The sequence below is a fragment of the Helicoverpa zea genome, chromosome 9 (genome assembly GCF_022581195.2).
Source record: "Helicoverpa zea isolate HzStark_Cry1AcR chromosome 9, ilHelZeax1.1, whole genome shotgun sequence".
NCBI classification, from domain to species: domain Eukaryota; kingdom Metazoa; phylum Arthropoda; class Insecta; order Lepidoptera; family Noctuidae; genus Helicoverpa; species Helicoverpa zea.
The window spans coordinates 8,775,377-8,786,188 of NC_061460.1; the positions used below are offsets into that span (position 1 = coordinate 8,775,377).

Consider the following 10,812-nt stretch of genomic DNA (forward strand, 5'->3'; position numbering starts at 1 on the left):
ATATTGGCTCGGGAAACTTCACACGTTTCGCCACCGTGAATGGCTGAATATCTAAAATTAATTTTAAGCAATCTATCAGCTGAATTTCGACTAAAAAATATACCAAAAGATTAGTAAGTATTCGAAAGTATCAGGACGCAGTCAGTGATACATTTACGCGCGCTTTCCAGGAACGCGGACAAGTGGGCTGTCAACATACCTCGCCGCTCGGTGACGCACCCAATTTTAATGCCCGCTATTCAACAACTGTCTCAAAACGGTAGTACGTAGTACATCAATGTGCGCTGTGTCATGTCTGTTTCATTTATTTATTCTTGCTGACACAATTCTTTACTTAGCAATAGGTAGTAAAACTGGATATATTATTTACATTCCTGCATTTAGTTTGTTGCTATGACATAAATGGCTCATACAAAATCTTTCTGAACTAAGGCCGCAAAATTGCTGCAAATCATTGATGATTGATATATGAAGTATTCGGCGAAGTTTCGCTTTAGCCCATTACTTTTTGATTGGCTGTGAAACTGTTTTGCTAATTTCGAGTTTATTCAAAATACGAGTTTGTTAACTATGAATGGGTCTTCCAATTAAAGTTACCGCATGAAAGCAAAAATATTCACCTTTTATGAACATTTTCAACCATTAATTTTTACAATCTTGATTTTAGTGTTATATTACATATTGTTAAATTTATTTGCGCACGTTGTAATTTTGCCGGGCCCGGTCCCAGCAGGCAGCCAGTTCGTTTATCGAATACAGACGGTATCCCAGTATAAACATAAAAAATTAAACCTCGCCGAACCCTCGGCGCGGCACAGCGGTATTTGTTCCCTTCGTACTTTTTGTGCGCGCGGCTAAACCCTCGATCGCTCACTTCTTTTAGGGCCCGTGTCCCTGCATTCAACGGGCACCCTATTGAAGCCATATTTTGTTCGAAATATCCCGTCGTAAAGAGCGGCGATACTGTATTATCGTTGAGTCGTTGTGCCTCAAATAATACAGTGTTGAACGGTTTTGTTATCTCTACGAATTTGTCCGTTCTGAGCTTGTTCTGGGTATTATTCTTTTGTTCTTTTCAATTTTTATTTGGAATATCTTTGTTTTAAAATTGTAAATACATAGTAGATCTGTAGTAACATTATTATTTAGCACATTTTCGACTTGTCAAAAATATATTTTTGGCTTTATCGTTAACAATGGCCATGGTATTTTCCTGATAGATTGGAATTGTATGTTATTGCTTGTTACTCTGTTGTTTACCAATTGGTTTCGCGGTCCGCGAGCGCTCGATCTACTTAATGGAATAATTGGTTATTTATCATGTGAAATTATCTCTGTCTATTAATGAACATAATGTCTGTTTGTTCGTTTTACTTATTCACTTAACACGCATACTTCTGCTATTCATGTTCATTACATGGGTAGTTAGATCCGTAAAATGGATAAAATTAATTAAGTAACTTTGTTAATGATTTATGAGCTATAACAGACGAGGATCGAAGGAGGAAAATATTAAGCTAATTAGTACCTAGTAATAGAGTGAGATAGGGAGATATAAGCATTTGCACACAGCATTCTCTAATTAGTGTGGATATTTTCTTAATTTTCTCTCTCTCTTTTCCATATTCTATGATTATAGTTAGCCAGATCAGTATTAGATGATAAAATTAATATCCAAAATTGTCTATAGCTGCCAACTGAGCATTAAAATGAATGGTAGGTAATCATGCGTGTACTGTACCAATAACTTTTTACCCGGCTGAATTACAATGTCGTGTCGTCAGAAGCAGCTAGTCATCAAATTGTTCAGTTCAGGCAAAAGAAACAGCATCATCCGGTGACGTCACGCCTTCACGATGACTGTCAGGTGACGTAGACCACGATAACACGATGCAGGGCACCTGTAACATACAATTAAAGGTTTTAACCATTGAGTATGGATGGGAATAAAGAAACCAAAGCACGGCACTATGCAAAAATTTCGATGAAATACATGATATGATAATAAATGTTAAAACTTTTCTAAACACTTAAAAGAAATGGATCTTTGTACATTCATTAAAAAATGTAGTACCGAAAGGTCCGTCACACTAAGTTTAAAAAGGCCCATAGCATCTTATAAGTTGCAGAAAAAAATAAGATACTTCTGTCATACTTAGAAAATCGATTTCAACACAGGACTTAACGAATATCAACCCTGATCAGCCTTTTTTATTATTTTCAGTTCATAGGCCCTTTCTCATATCTACTAAGAGGGAATGAGCGTTAATAACTAAGCCTGCTCAAGGCGGATTAGCGCTTTTCATGTTTCCTCGACGATGTTTTCATTCAGTGAGGTCTAAGATGTTTAAAAGTGCTCATATGTTCAGAAAAGTGACGTTTGTACTTCATATATAATCACGACGAAGAAATTAAAACATTAGGAATCATAATATTCTTAATAGCATTTGTCTACCATGTTGTTACTTGTGTTACTAAGGCTGAGGGCTTAACGCGATGAGGACTGTCAAGCTGTCGAGTTATAAACCTTCGTCAGCAATAGTCAGGCACAGGGCATGGGAGCCGTATAATGTACTAAAGAAATATGGGATCGCAATAAAAGCAGCATACAAAAATATGCAAATCATGCACGGTACATGTGTGTGAGCAATCCGAATGTAGTTCAAGGGTTCGTAAGATCACTCCCTAGCTGTTACAAAAACTAGGCTTTGTTTCTTCAATATCTTATTGCACAGTATTTGTGAAAGGAACTGGGACATGAATCATACGGATACTGTGTCAAACTGTTGGGAAATAAGCACGTAAAAATGTAGAGGAAAGAAAGTCCACGGTCACCTAGAAACTTGTTGAGAGAAAGAAAATAAGTGGCTAGCAAGAGTTCGGGATTATTTCTGGGTTTATAGGTCTTTTGTTATATATACTGAAGAAATGTTACGAGCACTTGATTTAATGAGATATATTAATTAGGACATGAGTTCTAATATTATGACCGGTGAAGCAAAAGTACTTAGGAGAAGAGAATCAATTACGTCTATAAGGTCAGGTCAGGCTCCAGGGCCGCACTGAAGTCTGAATAATATTAAAGTTTTACAGGATTACTTACATTGTTTTCTTTTTCGACCCGTTTTGAAATTTGCTTATGACAGATAGTATAGTGGCAATATATTCAGACGATTAGCAATGCAATATCTGAAAGGTTCAAGTTAATGATACGCAGAAGATGTTAAGCCATACAGGTAGGTAGAATTCCGTGTTATCCATCAGGTACGTGATTCTTAAATAAACATAGCATGGTTTCATTAATGTTTTATAGGCAGAATTAAATACAGTGACACTGTCGTGCTAGAGTTAACTAACTTGTTTAATAGGAACTATGAAGGGATGTTCAGAGTTGGAAACTCGTTTCCTATCAATCAACAATGTCAGAATTTCTAACTTAGATAGCAAAGACTACATAGCTACTTAGAAGGGAGTACCAAAGAAAGCATTAGAATGTGTTACGGCCATTTAGACCAAAAATTGGAAATTCTGGAAAAAGTCTAAGCAAACGATTTCAGAATTAGCATTTTTATGACAACAACTTAGTTTCTGAAAAGATGTGGACATTTTCCTGGTTTCATAACTCTTCAACAAACAAGACGACAAAGCTACATCTGAAAAAATAAATTCCTGAAAGAACCTTTAGAAGAGAACAAAAATATTGGTTGGGAAACCCCGCGAAATCATTCAGTCAAAACGTTACTCATCTAATCAATACGGTAAATAAAAGCGCAACGTTACCACGAGCTATTAAATAAACAATAATACACCTAAATTAAAGAGGGATCAGAGCACATGGCGATCTATCTTTCGAAACAACAAAGCCGATTGGTGTGACGTTCCACCCCGGTGATATGTACGTCCTACTACCTAAATGCCTTATGTACACCGCTAGTTACTACTTCATGACTACTCCGAGCTCAGTGTGTACTGCAATGCAACGGAAAATATGCGTGTTTACCAAAGTCGTTTCGGTAGAACGGTGTCGTGTGTTGCGTCACGTTTAAGGAAATTGATAGTGCGCCGAGGCCGACGTGACTAACATTATCGTGATTGTGCTCATTTTATGCTCAGTTTTTCATATTTCAATTTGTTATTACTGTGCGGTGCTGTGATTTAATATCAACATGGAATTTATTTTTTCTCATCCCGTTTCTCCCTGTGGGTGGAGGCCAGACAAATGTCCGACGTTCGACACGCCGTGCGACCGACATAACCTTGTGATGTCGAGTGAGTATATTTTTTTGTTACAATCGTTCTACAACTGGTTAAAGACTAGAAATTTTGAAGTGAATTCAAATATTAGCTCAATTTCGGTGGCATATTAAACCAAATAATAGTTTGACAAGCATAAATGCAGATGAAAAAGCATTATTTCGAATAATAATATCGAACGTCATTACGAGGTTCACTGTACAAGATGGCGGCGAGTGGGGAGAGGGCGCCCAGTTGGCCAGGTGCTGCCGCCGCGTCGAGTTCGGCGCTATAGCTAAACTAAATACGCAGTGTTGTACATTTAGAACGTTCACAATGGCTACCGCGAAAGACACGTCTACTTTCTTTCTGGAGGCAGATGCAAAAGATTTTGACAGTGTTTTAAAGTTATACCCACAAGCGATTAAACTAAAAGCTGAACTGAAAACAAAGAAACCCGATGAGCTCATAAAATTGGACAATTGGTAAGTACGAACGCCTTTGAAAGGAGAAAATGCGGCCGTGGCGTGTCAATGAACTTGTATTGTGTGTGTATCCGTGCAAACTGATTTGATAGCTACCTCCCTCGCGGACTGCATCTCTAGTCCGCGGACGGCTCATTAAAACCACTGCGTCACGTGGGATCGATGTCAAATTGACACGATCGTTTTTCCTGAAGCCAGTGTGGGGGAAAATATCGCCGCGCTTAGGCGTTATAAAATGGTGGCTGTCCTTTACGTATCATGACTCGTTTTAATGCATTAAACTTTATGTTTAGGACGTTCTTGCTAATTCCACAGATTCCTCGCCTAAATAACAGTCTTGATAAGGTTTACGATATGTTGTTGCATGTCTGAATAATACTTTGCTAGATAATACAATGCGTTGTTGAGTACCACTCACAATTCACATCCGTTCAAAATGGTGACTTGCCTTTTTTTAAAAGTAAAGTTTTATTATTTATTCCGGGTAGTTTGCTATAATTTAATTAATATTAATGTACTTACTAACCATCCCTTGTATTTTTAACGTTTAAATACATATTTATTTGATGTTAAAGGAGTACTAAACCGGCCACAATGAGTCATCGTGTACTTTAGTACGATCTCTAACTTTTACTACAGTTTTTGAAAAAGTTTCAACTTTTTCTCCGAAACTTTTGTTTGTTTTCCTGTTTATATTGTATTAAGAATATGTAACAAAGTTTTAAATTATGCAATGAGTTATAAAATTCATAATGATGCTATAATTAACATTACAACAACCCTATTCGCAAGGTGAAACACGTTTTTAGGGAGAACATTTTACGATCCAGTAGTAAAATTAACAGCATTATTTATTACCTGCTGCGAAACCATCCACAATTTTTTAAATACAATTTTGTATAAAATAATAATACTCAATTAATTTATAGATACCTTCATAATTTATTTTTTTAACAAAACCAATAAACAAACTTAAATTTTAAAAAACTATTTAAGGAAAAAGGAACATAATTATTCAATATTTCAGTTGATATATTATCAATGAGATAAGATTTAATTTTAAGTTAATTAAATCGGTACCTATAATTTGTTCCTATTTCATATCCTCATTTATTCATTAAGTATTTCAATTAATTATATGGGCATCAAGAACAGAATATAATTAAACGGCAAGGCAATCTTTACCATTCTTTTATATCATTTTTACAGCATAAGACCATTAAAATATTTATGTAGGCAATAAAAATACAAAATTTAAACGGGTCTCATGTATTAAGCCTATGTTAGACAGTGTTACATTTTATAAACGTTATACCATATGGCTGTTATAACATGTGTGAAACGTATACAGCAATAAAGCGGACCGTTTCTAGTAATTAGCGTCTACTTTATGTGTACTTTGTAAAACAAATTGAAGCGGGAAAATGTATTGCTTATTCTCGACGCCAGATTGATATTAACGTGTTTCCATTTCAACCCCTTGAAGGGTGAAATTACAAAGTAATTTTCTTCCCGAATACCGCTCAATTTCAATAACTAATTTGGGAGATAGACGAGGTTTATTCTGGCCATAATTTATCACTGTTCTTAATTATAAGTAATATTTTCTGACTTCAAAAAGGATGAGGTAGTCTAACCGACGCAAATACTTTTTTTATTTAAATGTTTTTGTCTGTTATTTGCAGGTACCAGAATGAATTACCAAAGAAGATTAAATCCAGAGGCAAGGACGCGCACATGGTTCACGAAGAGCTGGTACAACTCATGAAATGGAAACAAGCGGTCAGTACGAGTTTATTATACTAACATCCAGCGAAACCCGTTCCATAACCATCGTATTATTGATAAACTATTACTTTTTGTGACAGCTCTGCGCTGGTCAATGATTTATTGAAACATATTTGCAAAATATCTATTTGAATTATTGGAAAACATTTAATGGATTAATAAAATCATTATATGACTCATAGTTTAAACCAGAGTCTAAGTTTAATTTTGATTGGTTAATGTATTATGCAGTAGATACAAGCAAATAATTTAAAATGTCCAAATAACTAGGTACGCATTCCCATACTACCTACGCAATAACTCACGTCACTTATGTCAATCAAGCGCAAGAATAACTTACTGCAAGCAAACATTTACAAGAGATTTATAAACATATTGAACACTTGCAACTCCAACGACCTATTCAAACCTAACAATGGCTTGATGTTTTTTGTATCGTCTATTGCAGAGAGGAAAATTTTATCCACAATTATCATATCTGATAAAAGTTAACACGCCGAGGGCTGTAATGGCAGAGACGAAGAAGGCGTTCCGAAAGCTGCCAAACATTGAGTCAGCGATGGCGGCGTTAAGTAATCTGAAGGGGGTGGGTACCGCTACCGCGTCAGCTTTACTGGCGGCTGCCAGCCCAGACATCGCTCCCTTCATGGCCGACGAATGTGTACAGGCGATCCCAGAAATGGAAGGAAGTGACTACACTGCCAAGGAATACCTCAATTTTGTAAACCATATAAGGAAAGTCTGTGATAGGTTAAATAAGGTTAGTACACGTTTTTCTGCTATACGATGTAGTTTTCTCCTTGCTTGGCAGAGGGCCCAAGTGCCCTTCTGTTAATCGTTTGGCAGTAGACTCTGATGGGGTTTGCTTTAATTGGCACATGAGTTTTGAGTAACAATTAAGTTTCAACTTTAATACCAAACACAATGGCCGCGCTCGTGGGAATATAAAGGCTGTAGGAAATAACATACAGCATTGGGAAACATTAATCTTGTGTGATCTTGAACATCAAATAATGGCACAGTATCCAATAACAGGATAAATGGAAATAAATACATCCTATTACGCCAGCCATACATCATCAAGATAGGAATTTCTTTAACTCCTATCGGAATAATATATGAACTGGTTATTTGCTCGTACCTCATTCTGACTTCATCTTTCTGTACCAAATGACATTAAATCTTTTCGTGCTAATCCAAAGTCGTATACGTACTTTGTAGCTTTCTTTAGCAGAGTACAGACAGATGCTTAAGATAAAAATGATTCTGAGCAAATCATCCATATAAATAAATATGAAAACAACTTTGTCTACGCGCACTTTCACGTTAAAACGAACGATTTAGAACTGATTTAGACGATATTTGGGGCAGAACTAGGGGTCCTCTAGAGCCCGACATAACCGGATACTTAGAACAAGAAACTAAATTTTTGAATGTTGTTTTAGGAACAAAACGGCTGTGGCAACAAGTTTTCCCCGCACATGGTGGAGCTAGCGTTATGGACGCACCACATAGTGTCGGACTTACAGCCAGAACTGCTGGGTAAGGAGCCCCGGACCGCGGCGCCGGCTAACGGCGGCTCCCCCCTGCCCAGCGACGAGAGCAACCTCGAACCACCCTCCACTAATGGCAACGGTGAGTATTATCATGAAGATGATAAAAAAGTGCGGAAAAGGAATGGATGTGAAAAGAGCGGAAAAATCCGGCATCTCATAAATTTTTCACAATAAGAAAACCATAAGTAGGTAGTTAGGTACTACAAAAGGGACATGAAAGCCATCATGAAATGGTTAGAGCAGATATTTGCCTCCCGAGCAGACTCACGGGGACAAATTCTGTCCGTTCTTTAAACACAACAATATTTTCTGATAGAATGACGTGCCCATATTGTGCCTAATGCAAGATCTCACTCCCAAAACCAACTTGCCCAAAATTACATATCTGGTGTTCCTGTCTAAGAATTAGGAGAAATATTGTTCATGGACATGCGTGGCTACTTAACAGTGGCTAAAAACTTTAGCAATCGATGTTCAAAACATTTCTATTTTTTTCTGCCGTAAGTGTACCTAAATGTTGCAAAATAGTCGGAAAATATTCAACGGAATACATTTCATAGCTAATTTAACCGATTTCATTTTTCAACGGTTGTAATATGAACAGGCAAATGGCAAATATTGAACTTAAAAATTCTGTTTGTATAACCCAGCAAGTTGCTTGTCTTGGGCTTAATCGAACTCAAATTGGTCGCTACTTGAAATCCCAAGAGGCCTGCTCCCATTTCAGAGCCCGTTATTTTAATCAATCAAGTTCAACATTTTTGTTAACTGGATACAGTTTCTCTTTTTCATTTTCTGTAAAAGTCTTCATGTATCGCATCGAAAGAATCACATATTGTTTTTGTACCTCGGCTAAGTATTACCTGTTTTGCTGAGGTATTTACTAACCACTCGGGTTGAGTCAGATATAAATGTAAGAACCGCCCCGTTGAATGTACCCTATAGTTATCCAGAGTGATTCACGATTCATGAAGCACATACGACTTTTGACCCGTAGCATTAACGATACTTTTATCCATTTCATGGCTATATTGACCGTCACCCCGGGGTATCATTGTACCGTTTATCGCGTCTTCAGACACACCCACGGGCTTGATGAGTTTCTCCAAATTGTCGGTGATAAAAGTCATCAAGAGAGCCTTTAGGCTATCATTCCAGCTGCGATGAAAGCCTTGAATAACTGAACAAGGGCTAAAAATATAGAATAGAAGAAAATGCCATCACAATTTTGCCGTCATTTGATCTTAATGTAGCTGAGATGAACTCGAACACAGGAAGATATAAACAAGACTCTTTTGTTTATTGTTTAAAGGGGTTTTCATTTTATTCCTCACATTGTACAATTCGCCCTCATCTATTTTGTTTTAAACTGATAAATTAAGTCGTTCTTTGTATAAATAACGCTTTAGACGCCATATAAAGGCGTATTTGCATTATGCGATACCCCGCATGTTTTAGCTAACGATCTCTGTGATAACCGAATGCGGGGCCGTCGACTACGAGGCATAACGACCACGTTTTATGTTACTGCCAGTTTGCTACCCACAATCTACGGGTAAACGAGACGAAAATAATATGCGTTACACTGAAAATCTAATGTTAACGATTACTAGGCTTGGCTTCCAGTAATTGTTTGTGCGTTATATTCCTAGCTACACATTAGACACCATACTGTTGCTTAATGAGTATTCACTTTAGGGAAATTAGTTGTAATCCCGCGCTCATAATTTCCGTGTGATTAGAAATCATTATGACATCGAAGATTTCCTTTAATTGTTCCAGGTAAATTAGGTGCAGACTCAGTGAACGAGGACACGACGACGTCGTGCACAGAGGACTCCATGGACGCGAAGGCGGCGTCCCCCGCGACCCCCGCCACTCCCGCCTCCCCCTCCGACAACTCCGACTCCGCCTTCAGTACGCCGCGCGCCAAACGGTAACTACAATACCCAATACCACTACACTATAATTAAATTGCATTGTTCCAACAAACCGTCCTATCGGCTTTATGCACACAGTTGTTTCACGATAACTTATATCAACAGCCAGTATTAATTTGTTCCGTTTGTTTGGGGCAGGCAAATAGAGGAGGCGAGCTCAGCAGAAGAGAACTCCTTGGGTGACTCATCAGACGCGTCCGCGCTACCTATCGCTAAGAAACTTCGAAAAGCTACACACTGACATCCGCGCACTCCCACCAAGCGACCCTCGTGCGCCTATAAATAGCTTTCTAGACTAAAATATTGTACCTAGGTAATTTATTTTTCAATTCCGATTAATTTTAACTTAGCGTTAAGTTTAAGAATACCGGTCGATTTTGTAAGTTTTATAGGGTATCGATATTTGGGCGCGTACCGAGTGGTCGGACGCGCTCGGGAGAATGAGATTGTACAATATGTCGATGTGAGTGTATCCTCGGACTGGCCCACGAGGGGCCTAGCGTTAGGTTTCGTTTGTAATAATTTTAACGTTCGAACGTTCGCATCCAGCGTGACATTCCAATAATTGTAAAGTATCGGCGGCGAGGGCGCAGGGCCGTCGCCGCGGAGAGATCCGGACCAGATGCCTTGACGAGGCCGCCAGGCCGCCATTCACACCATTGCCTTATGACACAGTCTGCCCGCAGAGTTTATATGCAACAAGATAATACAAAGGTCGTGTTACCCGGGCGCCGGGCACACGGGCCCACATGTAGTTTTTATTGAACAAATATAAGATATTAATTTTATAATGTCGCATTTTCATTTGAC

At 38.0% G+C, this 10,812-nt stretch overlaps 2 protein-coding genes across 3 annotated transcripts in view; one reads left to right on the forward strand and one right to left on the reverse strand.

Moving 5' to 3' along the window:
• The window catches only part of LOC124633002 (mitochondrial uncoupling protein 4-like), a 28,456-nt gene extending 24,954 nt beyond the window's left edge, over positions 1 to 3,502 (reverse strand). The window contains exons 1-2 of one of the 2 annotated variants that reach the window (XM_047168074.1): positions 3,104 to 3,502; positions 1,756 to 1,901 (exon numbers count right to left, since the gene is read on the reverse strand). The gene's annotated coding sequence lies outside the window, so the exon portion shown is untranslated. Of the gene's footprint in view, positions 1 to 1,741; positions 1,902 to 3,103 lie in introns of both variants that reach the window. The other variant, XM_047168075.1, reaches the window with a different exon arrangement.
• A 956-nt stretch (positions 3,503 to 4,458) lies between these two features.
• On the forward strand, positions 4,459 to 10,793 carry LOC124633001. Its single transcript, XM_047168070.1, has 6 exons — positions 4,459 to 4,718; positions 6,404 to 6,500; positions 6,955 to 7,266; positions 7,952 to 8,141; positions 9,845 to 9,998; positions 10,141 to 10,793. The coding sequence occupies exons 1-6, from the start codon at positions 4,570 to 4,572 to the stop codon at positions 10,241 to 10,243; spliced, it is 1,005 nt and encodes a 334-aa protein (XP_047024026.1). The 5' UTR covers positions 4,459 to 4,569; the 3' UTR covers positions 10,244 to 10,793.
• Positions 10,794 to 10,812: the final 19 nt, after the last annotated feature.

What these genes read in the sequence shown, in the direction of transcription:
- LOC124633001 (XM_047168070.1), top strand. Translation starts at nt 4,570, where the DNA reads ATGGCTACCGCGAAAGACACGTCTACTTTCTTTCTGGAGGCAGATGCA. An exon ending in ACCCTCCACTAATGGCAACG is followed by an intron (nt 8,142 to 9,844) that starts GTGAGTATTATC and finishes TAATTGTTCCAG; the next exon opens with GTAAATTAGGTGCAGACTCA. An exon ending in AGTACGCCGCGCGCCAAACG is followed by an intron (nt 9,999 to 10,140) that starts GTAACTACAATA and finishes TGTTTGGGGCAG; the next exon opens with GCAAATAGAGGAGGCGAGCT.